This window comes from Lissotriton helveticus, chromosome 3_1, assembly GCF_964261635.1.
Source record: "Lissotriton helveticus chromosome 3_1, aLisHel1.1, whole genome shotgun sequence".
NCBI lineage: Eukaryota > Metazoa > Chordata > Amphibia > Caudata > Salamandridae > Lissotriton > Lissotriton helveticus.
Genome location: NC_136061.1, coordinates 1,919,975,898 through 1,920,002,803, shown reverse-complemented (window position 1 = coordinate 1,920,002,803; position 26,906 = coordinate 1,919,975,898). Strand labels below are relative to the sequence as shown.

The 26,906-nt window shown below is 49.2% G+C and overlaps 1 protein-coding gene across 1 annotated transcript in view; it reads left to right on the top strand.

Moving 5' to 3' along the window:
• The first annotated feature begins 310 nt into the window (after positions 1 to 310).
• ABHD17C (abhydrolase domain containing 17C, depalmitoylase) overlaps positions 311 to 26,906 on the top strand; it is a 79,261-nt gene continuing 52,665 nt past the window's right edge. Inside the window, exon 1 of the mRNA XM_078682931.1 lies at positions 311 to 2,024. Coding sequence (XP_078539057.1) covers positions 1,555 to 2,024 — 470 coding nt within the window. The 5' untranslated portion in view covers positions 311 to 1,554. The remainder of the gene's footprint in view (positions 2,025 to 26,906) is intronic.

Sequence of the window (26,906 nt, the reverse complement as noted above, 5' to 3'; positions counted from 1 at the left end):
GGGACCAAAGGCATAGGGAGACGTTATATGAATGCTGCAAAACAGCACCTGAATGCGATAAAAAGTAGAACTCGGGATCTCACTTGTGGGTCGGTTTCCAGCTGCTTGCGATAAATGCTATAGATATACTAGGCATACAAACGCAAAAATGTAAGCACGTTGCTAACACTGCAATGACACTCATAGCGTGGGACCTGTGCTGTCATCTCTCTCTCTCTCTCTCTCTCCATGGCCGGTCCCGCCTTCCCCTGATGGGGGCAGCACTGCTCTGTTTTCCAGCGCTATGTGTTTCTCTCGCTCGCTTCTCCTTGTTTGTTTCTGTTGTTGGATCCGGATATGTTGCTAGGCCGTAGCCGCCGCTGACCTCGACATGATGGGCATCTGTCTGTCCAGGTACCGCCGCATCCTGACAGCGGCGCCCCATCCGTGAGCGGGGGCTCCCGCTGTGCAGCCGGCACCCTTGTCTGTAGTGTTGCCACTGGTCCCTAGCCGCCCCTACCCCATTATCAGGTCTCGGCTACGGTCTCCCCGACCCCTGGGTGCTCACCGCACAAAGCAGCCCGCTCATGCCCTGAGCATCCTCCGACGGAGGTAACACTACAAGCCCCCACCGCTGCCCCCGCCCTGACCGCTCCCTCCCGAGGGTCTCCATCCCGCTGTCGGGCGTTAGTCACCTGTGCACCTCTCTGGACCCCTGTATCTGTCCTGGGCAGTATCTGTGCGTTCATAAACCTTGCACTTGTCCTGCGTCCTCGCCCCCTCCATACCCCAGGTAATTGTCCTGAACCCCCTGCTCCTTTGGTTGATGCTGGGGACCCCAGTTCGCACCGGTGTCGGGGTGCTCCCTTGTCTGCTTCCGTGGGGTCAGCCCTGCCCGATGTCTGGTGTGTGTTCCTTGGTGTAGTGTGTCTTGGGTACCCACCCTGTGAGGGGCATCAGTGGTCGCTTCCCTTTGTTATGCGTGCGCCCTTCACCCGCTCACTGGAGGGTGTTTGATTCCCACCCCTACAGAGGTGAACATACCACGCTTGTCCTACTTCTGGCCATCTACATATGCACCTGACCTCTTGCCCTCCACCCTGGGTGCCTGATACACCTGTCGTTGACGCCTGTCGACCTCGCCTAGTGCAGCCCCTCCTCCTCGTGTCTGGCATCAGTGCTTAGCCAGCTGTTCACCCGCCTGGATGAGTGGCTACTTACTAGAGAAGCCGCACTAGGTATAATTCCCTTCCCTCTGGCCCCCCCCCCACACAGCATATGCCCGGCATCACACACTCTAGCGCCCCTGGCATTCCACCCTCTAGCGCCCCTGGCATTCCACCCTCTAGCGCCCCTGGCATCACACCCTCTAGCGCCTCTGGCATCACACCCTCTAGTATCCCACCCGCTAGAGCCTCTGCATCCCACCCTCTAGCGCCTCTGCATCCCACCCTCTAGCGCCTCTGGCATGAGTAGCACCTTGCTGTGGTCTATCCTCTGCTAGCCCTTCTAACCCTAGGCTCTCCCGCCCCAACACCCCCTGGCTTGCCCCCCACACCTGCCTCCCCCTCCGGGATGAGCGGCTTCTCGCTGGGGGAGCTGTGCTGGCTCTTCTGCTGCCCGCCCTGCCCCAAACGGATCGCCGCCAAGCTCGCCTTCGTGCCCCCTGAGCCCACGTACACGGTGCGTGAGGAGGAGGGTCCGGGCGAGGTCTGCTCCCTGGAGCTCTCCCCGCGTGCGGACTGGCCTTACTCGGCCCAGGAGCTGGGCGCCCTGGAGGTGAGCCGGGCGCGCACGGCCCGAGGGAGCCGCCTGGGCCTGCTGCTGGTGCGCTGCGCGCCCGGGGCCCGCTACACCTTGCTCTACTCGCACGGCAACGCCGTAGACCTGGGCCAAATGTGTGGCTTCTACATCGGCCTGGGATCCCGGATCAACTGCAACGTCTTCAGCTACGACTACTCTGGCTACGGGGCCAGCAGTGGCCGGCCTTCTGAGGAGAACCTGTATGCGGACATGGAGGCAGCGTGGGGGGCGCTGAGAGAGAGGTGAGGGACTCCACTGATTGCACCTCAGCAAATCACCCGAATGTACATCCACATACAGATGCGAATCTGAAATCCGTGTAAAATGTATATTCGTAATGTGCATTTCTTGTGTGCATCTATTAATTTATTCGGTGAGGTTTCAGTGGTGGCTGGTGACATTTGAAAGTGGTGTGGCGTAAACTATCGGAATGAGTGCCCTGTAGTGAGCGAACAAGCCTGCTCATCATAAGGGTGGTTCTGGAAGGTGGGTACTCCCCTCCCGGGTAAATAGAGTTGGGAAATGGTGCATGTTCAAACAAACTTGAGAAAGATAAAAAGTTAATAAAGCAATTGTTAAAGTGTAGTTATGACATCAATAAAGAGATTTCATATGAAAATTGCATAGTTAGCTGCTTATTCAGTATAACCAGAGAACTTCATAACAGACTTTGAAACTATTAACCAAATAGAGGTTCTCATTTTATCAATTTCAGAAGGGCGAAAGGCTGTGTTAATCTGTGGAGATTTGAACATGCAGAGACTATGGTACGCTTGGGATCGTTAAATGGACGCACTAGACCACTGAAATATTTTAATGGCTTGTGTGCTACAATGTCCATCACTGTACACTTCGCAATTATAATTCAATGTCTGCTCAATGCTTGTCTTATGTACTTTACATCCCCTGAACACTTTTCTCTTGTTCATCAATGTCCACTTTGTGCTTTCCTTATGTACTTCAATGCTCACTTCACACTTTGCTGTTGTGCATTAATGGCCACTCTATGCTTATCTTTACACACCAATGTCGATTGCACTTTTTTCTCTTACATCAAAATCCACTCTATGCTTGCCTTATGCACCTCATTACCGACTCCACCTGTGACCGCTGTAACACTATTTGCAGGTGTGTGTTGGTAGTGCCCCAGAAATGTTATCAATGTAACATAAAATGCCTGATTTATTTTTTCATTCCGACAGAACTATGGTCTTTCACGGAGAAGATACATGTTGTTCTTGTGCCAGTAACATTAAAAGACACCCGACATATGCCTTGTGGCTGGTTACTTTTCTAGGCAAAGAACGCTTTCTCACTGCTCCCATATCTGAGGATTGACCGCTGCAGACATGTCACGTAGCCACCAACAGCAAAGAACCATGGGATTGTGTCACCAATCCAGTGACTGCGATGACAACACACACATCAAAGCACATAATTTTACCAGTGAAAACTAAAACGTTGGCATTATTGTGTGAAATGGTTTTGCTTTTAATATTCACTTGAGGCGCCACATCACAAGCGGTTTGCTCCGACGGTATGTAAATATCTTGGCATGACTGTCATATCACATAAATAGATTTAAATTTGCAGTATCCGGATTAGTTGACACTATAATCGACTATTTCCTGTAGAATTACACACCACAAATGAGCTGGTTAAATGCAAACACTGCCATGATAGATCTTCTCATCCGCCTCTAGGGCAGGACGGGGAACTTGAGACTTCAAAAAGGAGACAGTGGGAAGAAGTAGAGGGGACAACGCTGCTTCTCGGCCTCACGTGGAGTTATTTGCTATGCAGTGCTCCTATCAAATAGAACTCTTTATTACCCATTAAGAGACACAAATAAAACTATTCATCAGGACTCCTAACAGGAAAGATAGGTAGCACTCAGCCCGCAATGGTTGTCATTTTGCGCATTTTGCGCAGTGTGGGGGGAAAGGGGGGTGTTAAAATACATTTAAAAAATCCTACCTGAGGTCCTGAGCAGGTCCGCGCCGCCCCAGGTCCGTTGGCACCTGCAGCCCCTCTCATCCAATCCTGGCGCTACCAGCAGCGCCAGGATTGGCTTAGAGCACAGTTATTTTTTGCCCGCCGCCTGCCCATTATGAGACCGAAGGGCTCCTAATGGGCATGCGCAAACAATTAAAAACACTAGTGCGCATGACTGGGCACGGGCAAAATATTCGCCCTCCGTCCCCACTCATGCGCACTTGTGTTGTGCTGCTGCCTGTTGCCACCCACTGGTCTGACAATCATGTCAGTCAACATGACGCCAGACCGCCCACCCCCTTCAGTCCCTGAAGGGGGTGGGCGGTCCGACGTCATGTTGACTGACATGATTGTAGTTCTCCCTTGGCGTCTTTGAACTTAAGTAAACTGATTCAGTTTACCTAATGTTAAAAGTAAAGTGCGGGTGCCGCGATTATAGCAAAAGTAAAGAAATAGAAAAAACATCTATTTCTTTATTTTTGATACAATCGCGGCACCGACGCTTTACTAAAAGATAAAGCGCCGGTGCTGCGATTGAAGAAAAAGTTAAGAACAAGCAAATGGTGCAACAGATGGCAGCGGCGCGTGTGCATGCAAGCTTGAGGCCACCAAAAGCCTGGTGGTGGCACTTTTAAAAGCCCTTTACAAAATGTCTCTCCGGGCAGCGCATGCGCTGGCTCAGGCGCGTCCTAAAAAGGAAGCACAGTGAAGTAAAACATTTGCTTAGAATCACACAAATAGGTTAAGTGGGGAAGTCGGAATCATCTTAGGTTTTCTCATTTCACATTGTGCCATTCAGCCACTAGATGTACATCTCTTTTGCTCTCTTGTTGAAATTAGAGGTTAATGGGTTTTCTTCAAATCTTGGTACATTAGGGTAGAGCGTAGGTGACGGGCAGAAGCCACATGAAAGCTCTGCTCATTTTGAGCTTGAGGGTGCAAGAGGACCTTGAGCTGAGCCAGAGCCAGACTTCTGCCTCGAGCTTTTAGTAGCTTTCCAATTGGCTTTACATCTTTCGCAATTCTAACCTATTCAAGTTTCACATTATCTGGCAACCATCATCCATACAGCAATAAAATTACAAATCTGCAAAAAATACAGCTTGTAAAATAATATACAACTCCTCTAAATAGTGCCTAAAAGAAGCATCAACGTGAAAACCCTCAGGGTTTGAACGAGTGGGTAGCTAGTGCCAAAACCCTTACCTACTATGGTAATCTGTGAGATTAGATGTAACAATATACCAATCTGTAGATTGTAACATAATGTGATAACCAACTGTGGAAGGCCTACTGACTTTAGCAAATGCTTATCACAATTAATCAGCTAGACCAACTGCCTTTCCCATAATTTACATAATAAGCAGATGACCTATGGCGTCGGACATAACGTTTGAGTGCACTAGTCAGGCCTACAGCTTATCATCATAACCAATCTATACCTACTGTTTTGACTGTAAGCATTTCCACAAGGCAACCATCGGACAAACAGACATAAATATACAAAACTACAGTTGGCTAAGGAAAATTCGCTTTTTCCTAAGAGGGCCAAACAAGGATTCTCATGGATCAAACTTCTATATCCACGGTTTGTTACCTGAGGTCAACAACACCAAAACCTGTGCCTTCTACAGTGATCAGTGAGTTTCCATGTAGCAAAAAATCTATCTGAATGCTTTAACATAGAGTAATAACAATCCACACTTAAACGCCTGTTGACTTTAGCAAATGCATTTCAGATTAAGTAAATCAGTCCTAGTGTATTTTTCGTAACATTCCATAATAAACAGATCAGGCGTACAACCATGATCAGTGTCTTGTCACCATAACAAACTCATTCCTGTTATATCAAGTATAATCTTAGCCACAAGCCAAATAGTGGATTATAAGCAAACATTTTTAGAGGCAGGACACACATTTGTCTCTTTCAAACCCTGTCCTCAGGGGAACCAAATTGTGGGTGGATCCTATTTCTATCACTCAGTATACTATGAAAGCTCTTTTTTTTTGTTCATCTCATAAAGTTAGGCGAAAGCCAGACCTAAAACTCCATGTATGTTCGTGTAGCCCATACAGTTCCCAAAACAAAAGCTGCACTCTGAAGTCCAAAGTTACTTGTTTTTGAAGATTTGAGGTGGGCAGGATTACTTGCTTTGACAAGATCCTGAAATGTAGTCGGTGATATTTCTATAAAGCAGTGCAGAGGGTGATTTTTTTTCCCATGTGGGCTTTATTAGAAATGGGTTGTGGGTGTTGTTTTTATTTTTTATTTTTTTAATACCAGAACAGCAGAAAAATGCCAGCGGTATGCAGTTGACAGTTCGTTACATTACAAGTACATCGCAGGTCATCAACATCATGCATATTAAGTGCTTGTGTCACGCATATCAGTCTGTACTCTTTACAAACATTGAACATTGTTCTCTATACACTGTACTTCTAAACACAGTAGATCAGGACATCCGGCACACCCGTCCAACCTATAGTACAATGTTGTAGATTTGATGTATAACTCCACAGACTGGATGTTGCAGGAACAGCTTTATTGCAGCACAGAACAGGTAAGCCCAATCCTCCCCTGGCCAGAGCTCCAACTGCCAACAGGGCAACGGAGAATTCCAGAACAAAGAACATTACAGAGATCTAGAGTGTTAGCTCAGTAGATGAGCTAAGCACTGTACAACATATCTTCCCCCCTTAACAAGGAAAGAAGCAACATCATACAAAAGATCAAACACAATCAATGTACATAATCATTCAAGTAAGTAGGTGGACGACGAGAACGAGTACACCTCAAACTAGCTTCTGATGAGGAAGAAGAAGAAGTAGTGGGAATAGTTGTAGTAGAGGCAGTTTCAACTGAATAATTATCTTGTGCACTCAAGGAAGTGGAAGCATCACCACTACCCACCTCCCCCCGTACAATTGGTTGAGAAGCGAAAGAGGCGCTACCATCAGAAGTTAACAAGTACCCATTGCATCCCTCAGTACTACCAGGTATTACGCCATCAAAACAGTCATTCTTTCTTTGGTATAGTGCAACTCTCCTATAATTCCAACTTTCCCCATTGGCCAAGACAACAAAATGTCCAGTAGTGCGCGTAAGAGATGCGCAACTCACCCAGTCACGTCGTGCGCTTCAGCGTGCGCTCCAGCAGTGCGTGTGCGCGACTCACCACATCTCGTCACGAAAGACGTTGGAGGGTGTGACGTCACCTTCGTCGGCACATAGAGGAAACCTCGTATTCTCCCAAAATTCACGATCGGTTCCACTGCAATTAACGCCAATACGCTGAAGGCTCCTCTCGGTCTGCTTACCACGCGGGTTCGTGAGGAATCGGTGCTGCCGTTCTGTAATTCCTTAATTAGCTGCAATCTTCAACAGGAAGCTATGGCCAGATGTCTTTTAAGTCCAAGTCGCCAAATGTTGTAGATTTGATGTATAACTCCACAGACTGGATGTTGCAGGAACAGCTTTATTGCAGCACAGAACAGGTAAGCCCAATCCTCCCCTGGCCAGAGCTCCAACTGCCAACAGGGCAACGGAGAATTCCAGAACAAAGAACATTACAGAGATCTAGAGTGTTAGCTCAGTAGATGAGCTAAGCACTGTACAACATACAACATAACAGTGGCACATCTTTCCGTGGGGAACATTGAATACCTAACAGCCCTCAAGTGCGTGGCCAACATTGTGGCTAGTCGACTATCCCCGTTTTTCCCAGGTCTCGTCTTGTTGATATTGCAGGTAATCTACAAGTGGTGTCCAGAAATATTTTGGTCTGGAGGACAGGGGTAAGTCCTCCTCGTATGTCCCCATTGTTTCTTTACAGTACAGCATATCCGACACCCAGTCCTTGAATCTTGGCGGCCTTTTGCTTCCCCACTTAATAGCAATACGTCTTTTGGCCAACAGCAGCGCCACTGCCAGCAGCTTCCGTCTCCTAACCTGTTTAATCCTGTGCATGCCCAGTAGGCACACAAGTGGGGAGTTTGGGATGTTGTCGGCTAGCATGTGTGTAAGTGCGGTCGTCACCTGTTGCCAGTAGCTCAGTAGTTCTGGCAAGCCCACGACATATGTAGGAAATCGGCGTGAGGCGAAAGACACCGCTGGCATCTATTGTCGACTCTAAGACCAAACTTATGCAGGTTCACTTGTGTATAGTATGTTTGGTGCAAAAATTTTAAATGTATGATGCGCAAGTTACAGTTGGATGTCAGTAGTCTTATCTGTGCACAGCTATAATCCCAGTCGTCTTCCGATATGGTCATGCCTGTTTGCTCTTCCCATCTGAGTAGCGATCTATTAACGCCCTCCGTTTGCTCATGTTGGGATGCTGTGTAAAGTCTGGAGACTAATCTTGATCACGTTGGCGCCGTTAATAAAACTTGTAGTGCCTGCAAAGTTGGTGGTTCACATGGGAACGTGTCGTATAGGTCTTTGATCGCAGCTCTCAACCTATGATAGGCAAACATTTTTAATGACTTTTTTGGGCGCTCAACTCTGGGCTTTGTAGGGATATAAACGTGTTATGTGGAAACACCGCATCCATCGTCCGGAGGCCCATGTCTCCTAATTCTCTACTCTTCTTTTGTTCACATGTCACCAACAGTTTTGGGTGATTCGCCAGTGGGATTGCCGGCGCATAAAGTGGGAGTTTATGTGCCCGTAACGCCAGTGCGTGCCATGCCCGTGATGTGCATTTTACTGGTTGAATCGTATCATTTGCATAATAGCTCACCGTGTCTGCAAGAAATTGTGTCAGCTTTTTCGGACGGATGCTCTCTGTTTCCACCGCTATATGTGGTATATGTGCATGTGGTTGTAACCAATAATGCGCGTGTTGTGCTTGTGCGCAGTAATAGTATAGTTGTAGGTCGGGGGCTGCGAAACCTCCCTGATGGTAGGGTTTTGTGAGCGTTTTCCAGCCAACCCTCGGTTGTTTCCCTGCCCACGTTAGACGCTGTAGCACCGTGCGTAGCTTACCGAAAAACGCACTCGTGAGCCACACCGGAATGTTCCAGAACAGGTGTAGGAATTTGGGTAAGATTATCATTTTCTGGGGGGCGTGGCTTAGCCAGCGAGCATGGCGGTCGTGTAGAGCGCGAGCTCCGACCAGCCTTGTGGACATCCTGAGGAAATATCCTTCCCTGGTCCGTGTAAACAGGTCCAGACGATCCGGATCGGTGCCTGTCCCCGGGGTCCTCCCCTGACGGCGAGTGGAGGTGTGGGGGCTGCTTCCAGCGCCCCGGGCGTCGCCCGTGATCGGAGTGCTCCGGTGCGGCCTACACAGCCGGGGCCTCAATTTTGGCGTGGCCCGAAGTATCGGAGCGGTTGTGCCGGGAGCGCGGGCGGAGCTGACCCGTCGCACCCCCCCCGGGGGGGCCTGGTGCTCCCACGGGCTGATTATCCTGTGGTACGACGGCGGGAGGTGCTTGCCGAGTTGAGTCCAGCCGATGCCCTGGTTGGGAGTCGCCGGACACGCACGGAGCTGTGGAGCCATTGGGCGGACGTGGGGCGATGGCGCCCGACCACCGAGGGGCGCGCCTGGGCAGAAAAGAGACGCCACCGTTACCCCAGGTCAGTGCTACCGCGAGTGGGGCCGGGGAGGCCGGGGGCACTTACTCGAGGGTCTTGTTGGGCCCCGGTGTGACGCTGTTTGTGGCGCTGAGCCTGGACTGAGCTTGAGACCAGTGTCGCGGTGGGGTGTGTGCTGGAAGGTGCAGCGGGGGCCCGCTCGACGCCGTTGGAGTCACTTGTGGGGGGCCCCATACATCTTTCCCCCCCGGTCATCTCTGGGACGGGAGTCGGACGGTTGGCGGCCATATTTGAACCTGGGGCGCCGTGGCGGGATTGCGCCACATACCGCGAACACTATGACGAGAGGCGGCGGTGGCCAGAGCAACCAGGGGCCAATTGATAAATTCACGGAGGCAGCCGGCGCAAAGGGAGCACCGGCGCAGGTGCCGGACAATGCAGTACTCATGGCGGCGATCACACAATCCCGGGACGTCCAGGACCCCAAGATTGGGGCGGTGGGCTCGGATGTTATGCTTTTCCGACAGGATCTGCGGAATGCTGTGGAGCGCATTGCGGGCACAGAGACACGCATAACAGAGGTAGAGGATGACGTTTCCTCCCTGAAGAAGAGAGTCCTGGTCCTTGAGAGGACCCAGAAGGGCCTAGTCCAGAGAGCGGAGGAGGCGGAGGGACGCGCGCGGCGTAGTAACCTAAGGTTTATTGGCTTCCCGGAGGATTGTGAGAAAGGTAACGCAGAGAGCTTCTTGACACAATGGCTAAAGAGCTGGATTCCACCTGATGTCCTATCCCGCTGCTTTGTGATCGAGAGGGCCCACCGGGCATTGACGCAAAAACCACCAGCTGGCGCGCGCCCGCGCCCCATGATCGCTAAACTTCTGAACTATGCCGACAGGGACACGGTGCTGAAACAGGCACGGCTAAAGGGCAAGCTAACATACGACAATGCCAATATCCTGATATTTCCGGACTACACCACACAAGTGCAACAACAACGCCAATCCTTCACTGCGGCTAAGGCCCGCCTCAGGGGTCTGCAGCTGCAATACGCTTTGCTCTATCCTGTGAGGTTGCGGGTGATATTTCAGTCCCGCACCTTCTTCTTCGATACCCCGGAGGAGGTCTTCCAATGGACAGACGAGACTGTGAAAATTAGGCCCAACACGGCGAAGGGCGGGGAGTCCGACTCCTCTGCGAGTAATTCGGCCGGGGGAGGCCAGGAGGGTCGGCGTAGGCGCAGGAGCTGATCGCGCTCAGGCCGCAGATCGAAATCTAGATCAACCACGCGCCAAGATGAGGAGGCGCCGGAAGTCCAGGAGGATGTGCCTTGACATTTGAGAGACCTGACTTGTAATTTGCTTGAATGCTTTATCATAAGGGACCAGTCGCATTGCTGTCAAGGCTGGCGTCCCAAATGGTTTGGTTGGGAGGGAGCAACGGCCTAGTTCCATATGGGCCGCTGTGAGGGGTTCAGTTGGAGGGGGTGGTACTTGGCTCCCAGTTGGGGCCAGGATCATGCTCCAACCACGACAGGTGCTTCCACGTTTGGGAGGTGCGGGGTGGTGGGTGGGCAGGGAGTAGTTGGGGGTTGGTTTCGAGGGGAGGGGAGAGGGTTTGCGCTGAACCTACTGCTTGCTGACTGTTTTCAGGTTTGCCAGGGCTGCCGGCACAGGGCTGGTATGCGATACATTGTACACCATAAATGGTTTTTGATGGTGAGGGAGTGCGGTTATGCCCGGGTGGGACACGGATCATGTGCTGGAATGTGCGGGGGATGCTAGACAAAGTGAAACGGGGGGCTGTGTTTACGTGCGCCAAGAGGAGGGGGACGGACATACTCCTCCTGCAGGAAACACACCTGCTCGGCACCAAGGCGCTGTGCCTTCAGAGAAATTGGTTCACACACGCATATCACTCAGGGTTCACGAGAGGATCACGGGGGGTAGCGGTCCTTATACACCGTAGGGTCCCCTTTACCCATAAGCGTACGTGGACTGACTCACAAGGCAGATTTGTTTTTGTACATGGAGAGATTAGAGGAGACCCAGTCCTTATTGGTAGCGTGTATGTCCCGCCTCCGCTCCAATGGCCCCTGGTCGAGAAGTTGCTTTCCTTGTGGGTGGACATGCCAGATGCCCTGTCCGTAGTGGGAGGGGATTGGAACGATGTGGTGGATGTCACATGTGATAGCTGGCGCAGCGCGGTTGGCGATCGTGGCGTGGCGGGAGGGGAGAACCATACCTCTCGGTTGCGGGCCCTGGTCACAGGTCTAGATTGGGTGGACACATGGAGACATAAACATGGCGCAGGGAGTACACCTATTTTTCAGCAGCGCGAGACTCCTTTTCTAGGCTTGATTACATTTTCGTTCCACAGGGAAAAGCGAATAGGATACTGTCTGCCGAAATCCTGCCAAGGGCACTGTCTGACCATTCGCCGGTCTACGTTATACTTGATACGGGTTGTGCTCGGCAGCCCTTCCGGTGGCGTTTGTCACCATGGCAGCTGATGCAGGAGTCCTACCGGGCCCATATGACCTGTGAACTTGCCCCTTTCCTGTCTGCGAATGTGGGCACGGTGGACTCCCCCCGCGACGCTCTGGGAGGCGATGAAGCCCACGCTGCGCAGCGTTGACATCTCATGGTGCGCTGCAGCGAGAAAGGAGAGGCGTAGGGACCTAGTGCGGCGAGAGGCTGATATAGAGGCGCTAGAACGCAAGGGCAGAGAGGAGGCCGGCCAGGAGACAGCTGGCTCTGCCACAGCGACAATACTCTGCAGTGCTTATGGACGAGGCCAGGCAGGCATTGCTGGCTACGCGTAGTCGTATATATCAATGGGGCGATAAGTCCAGCAAGATGCTGCATCGTCTGTGCCAGGGCGTCATGCACGCCCAACCCCCGCCCCGGATAGTAGGACTGGATGGGGAGCCTCTTATGGAACCGGCGGTGATGTCTGAAAGCTTTGCTACATGTTATGAGGCCCTCTACGCGTCACAGGAATGTTTGGAAGCGGAGGTCGTGCAACGATTTCTTGATGACCTTCCACCTAGGGCCGTCTCAGATGAGGCACGTGAGATTTTAGACCGCCCCCTGACAGACAAGGAGCTAGCCACAGCGCTGGGTGAACTGAACCCGGGGAAAGCTCCGGGGCCAAATGGGTTCCCTAGTGAGTTCTTTCGTCGCTTTATGACCCAGCTGGGCCCACATTTCCGCCCGGTCATAGAAGAAGCATGGGAGGCAGGGACCATACCACCGGACTGGCGACATGCGGAGGTGGTGGTGTTTTTGAAGCCGGGGCGACCCCCTGAGAGTCACGCGTCCTACCGCCTGATATCTCTGCTCAATACGGAGGCCAAGATACTGGCTAAGGCCCTCGCTAAGCGACTTAAGCCGTATATCACCGACCTGGTGCATCCGGACCAGGCCGGTTTCATGCCACAGCAGGCCACCCGTCATAATATACGACGGGCGCAGGTCGCGGTGTCGGCGTGGCGAAGGCTGGGGGAACAGGCGGCACTGTTCTTAGCGGATATGGATAGGGCATTCGATTCCCTGAGCTGGACGCATTTGTTCGCTCTGCTGGGGCGTCTCAACCTGGGCCCTCGATTTCTGGAGTATGTGCGACTCCTGTATGCGGACCTCACAGCTGCGGTGCGAGTGGGGGGGGGTGATCTCCCGCTCCTTTCGGCTTGAGCCTGGGACAAGGCAGGGAAGCCCCCTCTCTCCATACCTGTTCGCCCTTGCTATGGAGCCCCTTGCGGCGTGGGTGCGGATAGACGCACAGCTCAGGGGATTCCAGTGGGCAGTTGGTGTGACGGATAGAATAGCGCTGTACGCCGATGATGTTATTTTTTCTCACGGACCTGGAGCGCTCGGGGCCAAGGCTCCTGCGAATCCTGCAAATTTTCGGTGAAACATCTGGATTATATATGAATCCTCGGAAATCCACACTGTGAGTCCTAGGCGGCCCGCAGCCTGTGGGGAACTGGGCGGGAGAGCTCCAGATAGCCACGGACGGTGTGAAATATTTGGGGGTGTTCCTGTCCGAGGACGCGACCGCTGGTATGGAGCGCAACATTACCCCGGTGTGGGAGCGCACCCGAGATGACATTAAGATTTGGTCCAAAATGCCGCTTTCCATTCACGGTCGGTCGGCCATCTTCAAGATGGTGGCACTCCCACGTTTGATCTACCAATTACAGAATCACCAAGTCCTGCTTGCGCAGAGCTGGTTCCGGCGCCTTAGTTCCTGTGAGAGGGGGGCACGGCACGAGTGGCCCTGCGGACCTGCTTCCGGTTGACCCACACTGGGGGCCTGGCCACTTCAGATGTACTATCCTATTACCAGGCATCCCATCTATTGGTTTTGAACGACTGGTGGTATGCGGACAGGAACGACCCCACCTACGCGGTAGAGAGGGCTTTGATGGGCACAGCGTCCGTCCACACACTACTATACTCGGCGCCGGTCAGGAAATCTCTACCATCCATCACACAGGTGGTTTTTTGGGTCTGGAGGCAGAAGCTCCGTAGGATGGGTTGGTGGAACATGCTCACCCAGGAGACCCACCTGTGGCGCAATGGCCGCCTACCTCAGCTGGACACATTGCTGGGCTTTCGGGGATGGGATGCGATCAGTATCCCTACCTTAGGAGACGTTATGTCGGGGGGCGTGCTCAAGTCCTTTGACGACCTGTGAGTAGAATTCGAGATGCCGCGAACTCAGTTCTATAAATATCTTCAATTCCGACATGCTCTGATGCCATATATAGTGGGGGTGGACGACCTCCCCGAATTTAGCCCGATAGAGGCCAAAGTTTTTATGGGGGAGCTACCCGACAAGAAACTGTCCCGAATCTACCAAACAGTAGTACGACACTGCACCACTGACCTGCAACACCTCACAACGGCATGGGAACAAGACGTTAGGGCCCTGGATGAGGAGGACTGGGTGGAGGCACTGGAGAGCCCTAGGGGAGCTGCAATATCCACGCGCCTGCGACTCATACAATTTAGGTACCTACACCGCACATATTACACTAGGCAGCGCTTGTGGAGGGCGGGTCTAATTGCGTCTCCGGATTGCCTTAGGTGTGGGACGGAGGTTGGAACATTGCTGCATACAGTGTGGGAATGCAGGGCGTTGCAGAGATTCTGGGCGGGGGTGCTTCGGTGTTTGGACGAAGTCCTGGCCTGGGTGCTCCAAAGGGACCCTAAACTGACTCTGCTACATGTTATGGCTGGGGTGGGGGGCAATAGGTACAAGCGCCATTTACTCCTACTGGGATTAACATTGGCGAAGAGGGACATTGCGCGTTCGTGGAAAGCGCCCCAGGCCCCCTCCCTAGCAGCATGGAAGAAGGGCTTGGACTTCTGCATGGGGATGGAGCAGCCTGTCTTTGTGGCCAGGGGATGCCCGCGCAAGCATTATAAGGTTTGGAAGAGGTGGGCGGACTATCGCGGTCTGGAACTAGACCCGCCACCTGGGGACACCACGGACCTGCATCGGATCTAGCCGGACAATATTGGCAAAACCGTAAATTTATCAGTGCATGTGATAGTTGTGCACTGAAGCAGTTTTACTTGAACAGAGCAGGCAGCAGCGCATAGGCGGGGTGGGAGTTGTGGGTGGTGGGGGATGGGGGGGACCAGTTCGATGTACATTTGGTTGCATTTTGTTTCCTTTCCATATTGTAACAAAAGAAATGACTGCATCTGTGCTGAGTTTAATGATGATGGTGATTGATTCTGGGTGACCGAGCATTACAGCGTATATGCTTCTTATGCATTCAATAAAAATGTGTTTTCAAAAAAGAAAGATTATCATTTTCTGCAAAGCGATTCTGTCAGCTAACGACAGCGGCAGCTTAATCCATTTTTCTACCGTTTCCTCCAGTTTGGTCAGGGCCACTCCATAATTTTTATTAACCACTACCTCCGGATCCCGGTGTACCCATATTCCTAAATATTTAATCGGTTCCGTGTCCCAAGTCAGAGGGTAGTCCAATGTAGACTGCGGGGCCTCCGCCTTCAGCGGTATCGCCACAGATTTATCCCAATTAATACTTAACCCGGCATATTGCTCATACTTTATGTATTCCCTTATCAGTGGATTCAAATTTGTGTCCGGGTGTCTGGTGTATAGGACCGTATCGTCCGCATATAGCGAAATTCCAATAGGTCTTAGGAGAACTGCAGTGCTGTTTCCGGGTGTTTTTGCCTGATTTTACAGGCCAATGGTTCAACTATGAGCGTGAATAATATTGGGGATAGCGGACACCCTTGTCTGGTGCCGCAGCTTATGGCTATACTCTGGGAGGTGTTACCATTAATGCCCACTCTAGGGCTGGGTTCGTTATATAACATAGCTATCCATTTTAAAAAAGAAGGCGGGAACCCCATTCTAATCAGGACCGTGAACATGAACTCCCACTCCACTGAATCGAAAGCCTTCGCCGCATCGAGAAGCGCCGCTGCAGCCGGCACATCTGGGTCCAGACTTTGGTACATTGTGAATATTGTACATATGTTTTGTAAAGTAGATCAGGTGGGGATGAAGCCTGCCTGGTCTGGAAGTACCAGGGATCCCAGAAGCAACTGTATCCTGGTGGCTATTATTTTTGCGAGGATCTTCACATCTATGTTAATAAGGGAGACAGGGCGGTAGGCCTCACATTTTCTAGGATCCTTACCGGGTTTAGGGAGTGCTATCAGTAATGCTTCCCGCAGCTTCTCTGGGAGGATCCCCTCCTCATAGGACTCCTCATACATATGGGCCAAGTGTGGGAGTAGCAAATCCCTAAATCCTTTATAAAATTCGCCCGGCAGGCCGTCCAGCCCTGGAGACTTGTTGTTTGGGAGCGAATTTATTGCGTCTTTAAATTCATCTTCTGTTAGGGAATGCCGCAGGAACGTTCTATGTGTGTCCAATAGCCAGGCCAGTCCTATGTCATCTAAATAGTCGTGTATCTCCTGCCCTGATTTCGTAATTCGTGTGGTGTATAGCGTGGAGTAAAAGTTCCGGAAGCATTCCAGAATGGCGGTAGTATCATACACTGTGTTGTCGTTTTCATTTTTGATGTGCGTTATTTGCGTGTCGTTGCGCATCAGTTTGATCTTTTGCGACAGCACCCTCCCCGGCCTGCCTCCCTCTCCGTACGCCCTGGCCCGATGGTGTTTTGCGAGATATTTCAATTCTGTGTCCGCAAATTTGTTATATGTGTCAATTTTGCGCCTAATGTCGGCCTGTATGGAGGAACGTGGTGTGTCTGCATACTCAGTTTCTAGTCTTTGAATGTCTCTTTCCACCATAGTCAATTGTTGTCTAATGTCTTTAAGTATGCCATCCCATTTCCCGATGCAGTGTCCCCTTATGGTGACCTTAAAAGCCTCCCATAGTGTACATGAGCTATCTACCGAACCCTCATTAGTCTGGAAAAAATCTATAATAGCCTGTTTCAGTTCGCTGTGGAATATTTGATCTTTCAGCGCAGAGTGTGGGAGGCGCCACGTAAACTGTCTCGGTGTGTGCGTGGGTATTTCGAGGACCAACTTCACCGGGGAGTGATCAGACAGCGTTTTAGGTAGATGCTCCACTGTTCTGACCCAGGTGCTGACCTCCCGCGTGGTGAGCCAAAAATCCAGTCTGGACCACGTATTGTGGGCCAGCGAGGTACATGTGCCTTCCCTGGAACCCGGGTGTCTCATCTGCCACACATCCACTAGCATTCATTCGTCCATTCCGTCACGCACGGTCCTGGCTGATCGCCTACCATGTCTGTCAGAGCCCGTTGATCTATCAAAAGCGGGGTCTAGGCATGTGTTAAAGTCACCCCCCCATATTATATTTGTCGGTTGTATAATTCTTAATTTGGCATATATGGATTCATAGACGTGTGGATCGTCTATATTTGGGCCGTAAATGGACACTATGGTAACATCTGTACCTCCAAAATTGCCGCGCACAATAACGTACCTTCCCTGGCCGTCAGTGACTGTATCTATGAGAGTGAAGGGGATCCTACGTCTAATCAGCAGGAGCACCCCTCTTGCATAATTTGAGAAGGACAAAGCCACACATATCTGTGCCCACTTGTACCCTATCCTACAGTCCCGGAGGGGGGATAGGTGCGTCTCCTGCAGGCAAGCCACATCTATAGTATGCCTATCTAGGTATGCCAGCACTTTCCTAATCTTTCGTGGATCTTGTAAACCCCTCACATTCCATGTCAGGAGAGATAGTGGCCTAGTCTGTGTCAGGTTACGTGCCATAGTTGTTTACATGTCTTCCATCTCATCCTGTACGGGTGGCTGGCGCGCCGACCTCTCCGATCCCAATGTTCTATTCTGCATTCATCCTCCGCTGTCCGGTGAGTTTTAAGTTTACCCCCACTCCCCTCCCCCCACCCACTTCGTCCCTTCCTCCTTGACGAAGCCAGAGTTCCAGCCCTCCCAACCAAACTTTCCCCCAGGAACCATAACATTTGTGATTTACACATGTGGGCAGGAGCTGCCTTGACTACACCCCCACCGTGAGATGAACTCTAGGGGGGTGCCTTATTAGAAAACATAAGGTGGCATTTGCCCTTGTGAAACTTCAACCCTACTCTTCAGCATGTCAGTATAGTAAAGCAACCATCATCATAACCAAGCAAACCAACTCGTGTTCAGTATGTCAATTACAACAATTTGACAATAACATATATGTCTATCCTCTAACTGTGACTTAGCTAGTGGCCTGGACTGCATCCCGTTGCCTAGTGTCCCGTGCAAGTCTCATTTGGCACTTTGCTTCTTCCACCGCTGCTACAGCCAATGTCTCATGTCTCAGCTGGTCAGCCTCTTGCGTTTAAGTCCTCCGCCCCACCCTGATACTGTGGAGGTGACCATATGTCCCCTTGCGAGTTTATTCTACATCAGACATGGTGTCTCTTTCTTGAAGGCGATCCCTCAGCGATCTCCTGCGCTCCCCTTTTGACTTTCTCAGTTGTAGGTATTTCATAACATCTTTGGGTTCATTGAAAATTTTGAACACACCGTCATCCGTGATCTTCAGTCGTGCTGGGTACAGCATAGAATAGGGGAATTGTAGCTCGCGTAGCTTTTGTTTTGTCGCGCCGAACTTTTTCCTTGCTTCCTGCACCATTTGGGTAAAATCCGGATATAGGGCTATGTCCATTCCTTCGTGGCGCAGCATTTTCAGTTCTCTCGCTTTTCGCAGTGCTGCGTCCCTATCCCGGTAATTCAATATTTTGGCTATTATGGGTCTTGGTCTAGTTCCCAGTGAGGGTTTCGGGGCCAGGGATCTATGGGCCCTTTCTATAAGAAAAACCTCAGAGAACGTGTCTCTTCCCAGGAGCGTTATCAGGAGTTGTTCCACGTACTGCTCCAACGGGCCTGTGTTCGTCGTTTCCGCAATTCCCATAATGCGTATGTTAGATCGACGAGATCTGACTTCCAAATCTTCGGTTTTTGCTGTCAGTGCCACCAGTTGTGTGTCCATTCCTGATTGTTTAGTTGTCAGTTGGTTGTTAGTGTCTTCGACATCCGATATTCGCCTTTCCACCATGTCTATACGCTCGGTGTGACGGTCCAGTCTCTCAGACATGCGGTCCACCCTGTGAGTGAGCGTATCAATCTTTCCGTCTATGTTCGATAATGTTGTCTGTATTGACAAAAACATTGATTGGACATTGTCTGCCTGGAGTTCTCTGGACTGCGATTCCGTCGGCGGGTGTGCCCGCGGGTCCGTGTCAGCCTGTTCTGGTATTTTTTTCTGAGCTTTAAAGGTTATTTTAGGTTGATTTCTGTCCGGCTTGCCCATATCGACGATATCACGGCCTAGCTCTTCCGCCACTGGAGCGTTTCAGCTTTGACACCCGTGGGCTCCCGTGGTGTGTGGGCCCTTACTGTGCGCTCCGGCAACGTAAGCGCTCTCACCAAGTATCATGCGGGGGGGGCGCGGGGGGTCAGCAGTTGTTCCGCGCCTGTCCCGGTGCTCCGGCACTCCGTTCTCGGCCACCCGGACCTCGTCGTACAAGTCTGGCCGACCTGCGTGCACGACGTCTCGGTCTGCGTCAGTGCCGCAGGCCGGTGCTTCGCGTCTATTAGGCCGCTGCAGGCCTCACCGGCCGTGCAGTCCAAAATTGCAATTTTTCCGTACACCCGCAAGCTCAGCTTCCCGTCGAGTGTGGCGGGGGCGGTTGTCGGGCTCTCAGGCGTTTTTTTTTGGTTGGAGTCACCCGGCTTCATGCAGGATTGGGATGAATAATCAGGCCTCCCCGAGGAGCTTGTTCACAACGCAGCCATCTCGTGTATCGGCTAGCTCCGCCGTTGTTTTTTATTGTTTATATGAAAATCCAACAGGTTTGCTTTAATCGTGTATTGATTTTCCAGTTTGTTTCAAAAATCTTGAGAAATGTGGTACATTGCTTCCGTGCATTTTGGCTTACAGGATTCTTTTAGTTTTTTTTTAATAGAATTCTTTATTAGCACACTTTGCATTATTGATTTGGTTGGAATAGCATAGTTTTTTTTGCCTCTTTGTAGATTTGTACATTTTGTTGTAGATTTGTACATTCTGTTGTATCTGTGTAGGCATATCTTGTCTTGACAGTTTTTTGAGCATCGCGCCCTGAAGTTGAGCAATTTGTTTGTTTTTTAGCCGTTTCAACTTTGGATTAATCCAAGGGGCATGCTTTCTTTTGTTATATGTAGATGTTTTCAGCGGAATTAGCAGATCAAAACCTTTCTGGAGCCATTAATAGGGTGTTTGTACAGAACTGATTGTGGCCAGATCTGTGCTTGAGGTAAGCAGTTTGTCTAGTTGCTTCAAATTTAGCTTGTTCTAAGGTCAATATTAGTGGAGAGGAAGAGGATTTTAGTCTGGGTGAGTTTTAGAGTCTTGTGTTGGAAGGCAACAAGGTGGTGATCTGACCAGCTGTTTGAGTAATTGGAGCGTGACTAGGTCGGGGTTGGTGAAAATGATATCTAATATGTTGTAGGTTGTTTGTGCCTAGGCCAATGAGGATATTTCTGGTGCATGGCATATTGAGGTTTGTGAGACCATATGTCGAGGTCACCTAGGGTGTATAAATTGGATTATATTGTAAAAAATGTTGAAATTGTATCTAGCTATATATCTAGAACTGTTGCATTGCTACAGAGTGGTGTGTAGAGAACATGAAAGAAACATGACAAAGTTGGGAAAGGGTTGGATCTGACAAGGAGGGTCTCACAATCTTGTAAAGAAACTTCCTCAGCTTTGGTAAGATTTTTAGTTTCTTTAAATATGGCGGCTAGGTTGCCTCCTTTTTTGCCTATACGATTTTTGTGTTATAGTTTGATATCTTGGAGGAAGAGCTTCATGCAATACTGGTGCCATATCCTCACCCAGCCATGATTGGTATGAAAAGTAGATCAGGCTTTGTGTTTTTCATTATGTCAAATATATTGTTCTTGTTTTTTTAACTGGAACAAGCATTTAATAGGTAGTGCAAAGAATTTTGTTGGAAGTGGTGTGAGTTTGTGCTTCAGGAGGGTGAGTAATATCCTTTGAAGTTTGGGTGGTGTGCTCTGGTTAGTGGTGTTAACTGTACGAGGACTGAGAAAGTATTGTTTATTTTTCAAAATCATCCTCCGACAGGCTTAGAAGACATTTTTGGGGTGGTTTGATTGTGTGGGGGTTGTTGCGTGAGTGCCTGAAATTAGGAGGTTACGCAGTGGAGTTGCATGTGAAAAGTAGTTTTGTTTTGCAGTAGGCAGGGGAATTCGAGGTTGTGAAGAGAGTATTGGAGTTACTTTCTTTTTCTGTATGTTGAAGGTTTATGGCTGAGGGGTGGTGGTGGGGCAAAAGGGCCATGTGGCATGGCTCTGAATTGAACAACGGACGTGTGAGCCAGTGTTTATTTGCTTGTTGATAGGGTTACGGGTGTATTTTTTGCACATGGAGTGTAAGGTAGAGATGGCTTAAAGGTGGTGTTCATTTTACTGGTGTTCAGAGAAAATTAGATGTATGTAGTTATGATGGGATGGTGGGGAGTTTTTTAATGTGAGATTTTCTTTAGGTGAATTTTGTATGTGTGTGGGTTTGTTTTGGGGGTATTATTATTTGTTGTGTTTCTGACTTGAGGTGTATGATTTGTGTGTGTGGGATTGATGAGTTGGCTAAATTGTAGGGAGGTGGTATAGTGTTTGAGAGTAGTGTGTGTGTGTAGTGTGAGTGGAACAAATGTTTTGAGAGATGGCTTTAGGCTGCTAGGAGAAAGAAGAGGGTAGTGAAAATGTTCTGTATTGAACTGATTGGATTTTGTGAGATTGTGTGTGTTTTGTTTCATTGGTGTGTAAGCAAAATGTGTATTTGCCTGTGTTGTAGTATAGAGTTATGGTTTATGGATGAATGTGTGACTGGAGGGGTGCCAGGGTATGTTGGAATGATTTGAACATCCGTATATAGTTTGATGAGTGGACGAAAGGTTAAGTAATTTTGTTTGTTGGTTGAGATTGGTACGTGTTTGTTTTGTTTTCGTGTTAATGGCTGTATGTGTAGCTGTGTCTTGGAATTTATTGTAGATTGGGAAATGAGCAGCATCTCTGGCCCTTGGCCCTAACCGGTCCGAACAGGCCCAAACAGGTGTCACCCTTGTCCTCTCTGATCGGAGCCTTGATGCCCAGGCTGAGACACAATGTACTGTACAGATGTGGATATAAAAATAGTTGTTATTGCGCAAACATTTAAAAAAAATCAGTGTTCCTCAGTTTATAAGAAATCGAGCTGTTAAAATGGCAGTTTTTTTTGCCAAAATTAAATTTGATATCGTGACATTTGTACTACGCATACATTTTCTTTGATTTACTAATGGCAGATTGTTTGCTATACAAGTGTTAATAAAAAATAAGACACAGGGATGTGACAGCGTCACAATGGTGTGCCCACAAAAGATTTTGATGCAAGCTTCACAAAATTTGGAACTTTCTCCTCCTTCAGCTAAGTGCGAACGTTGATACATTTTCCAAATGTTGGCATTCCAGCCCCCGTGCACTAAAGACTTAGTCAATGTGCCAACCCGAATCAGAACAAGCATTGGCATAGCCAGTAGGTCTTGCCTTTGGGACATTATAAGTGTTTGGCTAGAGCTATTGGCTTTGCCAATGTGTTTAATGTATGTTGTAGAGCAACTAGTTGAAGCCAAAGAAACGGAAAACTGATAAGAGTATAAAAATATAAGCTGCCTTTAACTGAATTGTACTCTAAATGTTGCCCTTTGAAACAAACATAGGATGAGAAGCTAAAATAAACATTGGAAAACAAACTAGAGGCAAGCAAGAACTAAACTCTGAGCAATAACCACTGTAGTTGCAGACTATAACCACCTAGAGGAAAGTCTACTTTCAAATATTGTATGAACATCTGAACTCCATCTGGTAGTATGTGGGGGTAGAGTAGATACTGCAGCTCTCGCAGAGCAGCGTCCTCGGGAGGATAACGTTATTTTCAGAGCTGGAAAATGAAAGGATTTCAGACTTGTGCTGCAATATGAACAATGAAAATAGGCATTTGTGTCTGAAAGAAAGGTGCATCTGGGTTACTTGAGGGCACTAGGAAATAATAATGATATATTTAAACAACAACCAACATCAACTGCTGCCCCCTTTTGTACCGCTTTTGGCCGCCATAAGTGTGGCAGGGTATGCTCAGACGTGAGTCCCTTGCTCACTTTGCCACTGGATTCAAGCAAGCCGGGCTGAAGACGGCATAATGCCAGAAACCGGTCCTCGTAAGCTTGTTTCCGGTCCAGGGAAGGCATGGCTTGACAGTGAGGGCTGGACTGTTCCCATGAGGCACAGGGTCAGACTGATTTGCATATAGCCATGTCTGAACTGGGGTGGCAGAGTGGGCTAAAGAACGGTGATGGATCAAACCCAGATCTTTTGACTGGGTGTGAGTGTTTGATTGGTTCAGATGCTCTGTCCATCACCACCCCCTTTTGTACCGCTTTTGGCCGCCATAAGTGTGGCAGGGTATGCTCAGACGTGAGTCCCTTGCTCACTTTGCCACTGGATTCAAGCAAGCCGGGCTGAAGACTGCTGTAATGCCAGAAACCGGTCCTCGGAAGCTTGTTTCCGGTCCAGGGAAGGCATGGCTTGGCAGTTCGGGCTGGACTGTTCCCATGAGTCACAGGGTCAGACTGATTTGCATATAGCCATGTCTGAACTGGGGTGGCAGAGTGGGCTAAAGAATGGTGATGGATCAAACCCAGATCTTTTGACTGGGTGTGAGTGTTTGATTGGTTCAGATGCTCAGTCCATCACCACCCCCTTTTGTACCGCAATCGGAAGCTGGCTGAACAAAACGTGCACACATAGGCTAAACCGCAAGCCTTGGTTTTTAACGCTTACTGTGTGCAGGTTATTTGTATGCACCAAAAAGCCTCTGTCACTGCAGGCAGCCTTGTTATCAGTTGGCAATTGTCTCTTGATTTTGGTGTAGGGTAGGCCATGACAGAGTGGGGCCTTTCATGGTTTTAAATCACAGTTATTGGGATGGGTGCCACTTTTTAAGTAACCGTAGCAATAAAAGGACAAAGACCCATAAGTGCAGGGACTGTTACGAGGACCATGTTCAAGTAGAAACAGTGCTGTGAGGAAATGCTTGTGGCATGCAGAAGTAGAAATAGTGCTGTGAGGAAATGCTTGTGGCATGCAGCGCTTTATAAAAATGTGAAGAGACCCGTAATCCACCAGTTTTGCAAGCCCCACTCTTTCAAGCATGTTGTGGTAGGAGGTTGTAATGAAACGGCAAAACAATCTCTGTGTACTAAAAGCATGCTGTACAAAGGGTCCTTAACCCCTTCCAAGCTCATGACGAGCTCAGCTCGTCATGCAGTACACTGCTTGTGTGCTCATGACGAGCTCAGCTCGTCATGAACAATGGGAATCTAGGATCTGCAGCACAGAGGATGAATTGCTGTAGCATTCATGTGGTTAAAAGACACCCAGAAGAGCAGAGCCAGTGCTTTGCTGCCCTATAGATTGGCAACACTATCACTTAGGCTAGGCTAGTATTACAAATGGTCTGTGTCAAATTGATACCTATATTGCGCTCCCTAATGCCTATCCCAAACGCCGACCATTAACCAATCAGTGTCAACATTAAAGCTATTATGCATATGGCCACAAATCTTGCTTTCAGTACACGAATACTACTCTAGGACCTCTGGATGTCGCTGAAGACACAAAACAGCAAGACCCTCACTAGATGAAGTATGAAGAGAAACCGTATTGCTGCGGCTGCCGTTGAAACCCCATTATCCCTGAAAATAAGACATTACGAAAGTAAGGGAAAAGACAGAGAGAGCAGTGTTGGGGGAGTGGGGGGCGCATTCCGACGAGAGAGAGGAAGAGAGGGCTAGAAAAAAAAAGTGTGTAAGAATAGGTGCGCGAGAGAGGTGAGAAAGTATAAAGAGTAGGGGAATGAGTGAAGGAGGTGCAGAGAAGGGACGAGAGGGAGGGTGAGAGAAAGAGGATAAGAGAGAAATGTGAACTCTGGGCAGGGCACAAGAGAAAATAAAAAGAAGTGGATCGAGAGGGAAGGGTTACGAAAGGAAAGACCGAGAAATAAGCGGTTAGAATATCGATAAATGGGTCAGAGGGAGAAACCAGAAAAAGGCAAGGACAAAAGGGTCAGAGACAAAGAGAAGGGACAGAGAGTGAAACAAAAAGCGAAAATCAAGTTTGAAGAGAGATGAAAGGAAGAAGAAAAGAAAAAATGCGGACAGAAAAGGGAACCTTGTGAGAGCACAAAATGGAACGCAACAAAGTTAGACTGCCTTGGCGGCCTGTCCAAATTTCGAGCCAGGTGTTCGCCAAGGTCGCCACTGGAGTGGACAACATTCGAGGTGTAAAAACATTGCGCTGCAGCGGGAGAGAGAGGCGGAGGGATGCACCCGCAAGTAGTGCGCGCTGGAGAGAGCAGTCTCCTCTTTTTCCAAGCACATACTCGTGCTTGTGGCGCCCCTCTGCGCACTCCCGCAAGGCGTATGCCGCCACAAGCACGAGTATGCGCTTGGAAAATGAGGTGCACGACGGCTAAAGGTCTCCTATGCAGTGCATGCGCACTGCGTAGGCGAGACCTAAAAACTGTTCTGCATCCATTACACAACTCGCCAAATAATATCTGAGCTCGATGTGTTTTGGAAGCAATGAGTTACATGAAATGGGACAGGAACAATTAGTGGAATCTCAAACCCTCCTTCATTAGGGAATAACTTATTCAAACAAGCATTGGCCAAGCCAATAGATTGCACCTATGAAGAAGCCTGTTGGCTTTAGTAGTGTCTTTTAGCCATGTTGTATAGCACCGGGGCTTTGCAGCTTGACTGTAAGTAAAGTTAGAAAAAAAGCACTATGATACTGCCAACGCCGGCTGCGTCAATGCCTTTTTTACTTAAATAACGGCTGGGGACAGGGCAAAACAAATAACGGGGTAAGCGGGGTAAAAGCAACACTTGCACCAGGGGGAGGTAGTAGCAGGAAGATGGACACAGGGTGGGAGGGCTAAAACAAAGAGCAACATGAACAACAGGGGATGGGAAAAGCAACACGGATAACAGTGGCAATAAGCAGCAGGCAAGCAACAACGGGGAAATAAGGAAAACAAAACTCAATCCCAATTTATCTGCAGGAATATGACACTAATAAAAAGTCAATCAATATTTACGTGATCTCGAGGAAAGAAGAGCAAGTGAATCCGGCAGGCGCTGCCCAATTAGGAGGCAGAAAATAAGAATGACAATGAAGCCAACGTATGGTAAACAACGGTCGGAGTCCAAGCCCCTTGTATATAATATGTCTCGCAAGTGAGAGTGCACCCAGTGGATGCAAGATCTGAATACACTAGAACACCAAGGATACATTCTAAGTATGTATTTTAAAACTAAACTCGCGTTAACAATATGATTTGTAACCACAATGATGACCGATAACATGGCAGCCGCAAGGGTTACCTGAAGCATGAATAATAGATAACACTTCAGCATGATTGCTGTTATTAATAGCTAGCAATCCTACTCTCTTTCTGCTCCTTCGAAGCACAGAAAATAGAACTTGTTCTGAGTTTCATAGATGGTGCGGACCTGCATATCTGTTTGAACAATGAGATTCTGTGTCCAAGGAGATTGCACGGCCTGTTATTCTCGTCTCACAAGGCTGGCTGTACGGATCACTCATCCCATGAAGGTGAAGTGCCTCCTGTTCTGGTGGCCTTCATTTGGATTTGGAGAGATGGTGTACCCACCATATCCCAGTGTTGCCTGGTGTGAATACTCCACTGTGCCCTTCACTTTCTGTGCTCAGTTTTTATAACCTAATCTCTATGTGGCTAAAAACCCTTAGTGGCTTGATTATTACTCTTCAATCAAAATTATATAAACCAACCGTGCTCGATAGGAATGATGTATCCCTCTTCTGCATAACTGTTTAGCACATGTAACACAGGCAAAGTATAGGATAGAAATAGCACGATATTCATGACATACTTTCCACTGTCCCATTCAGGGAGGATCTCAAAACTTTCTTTTGTGGGTCCCAAAGTC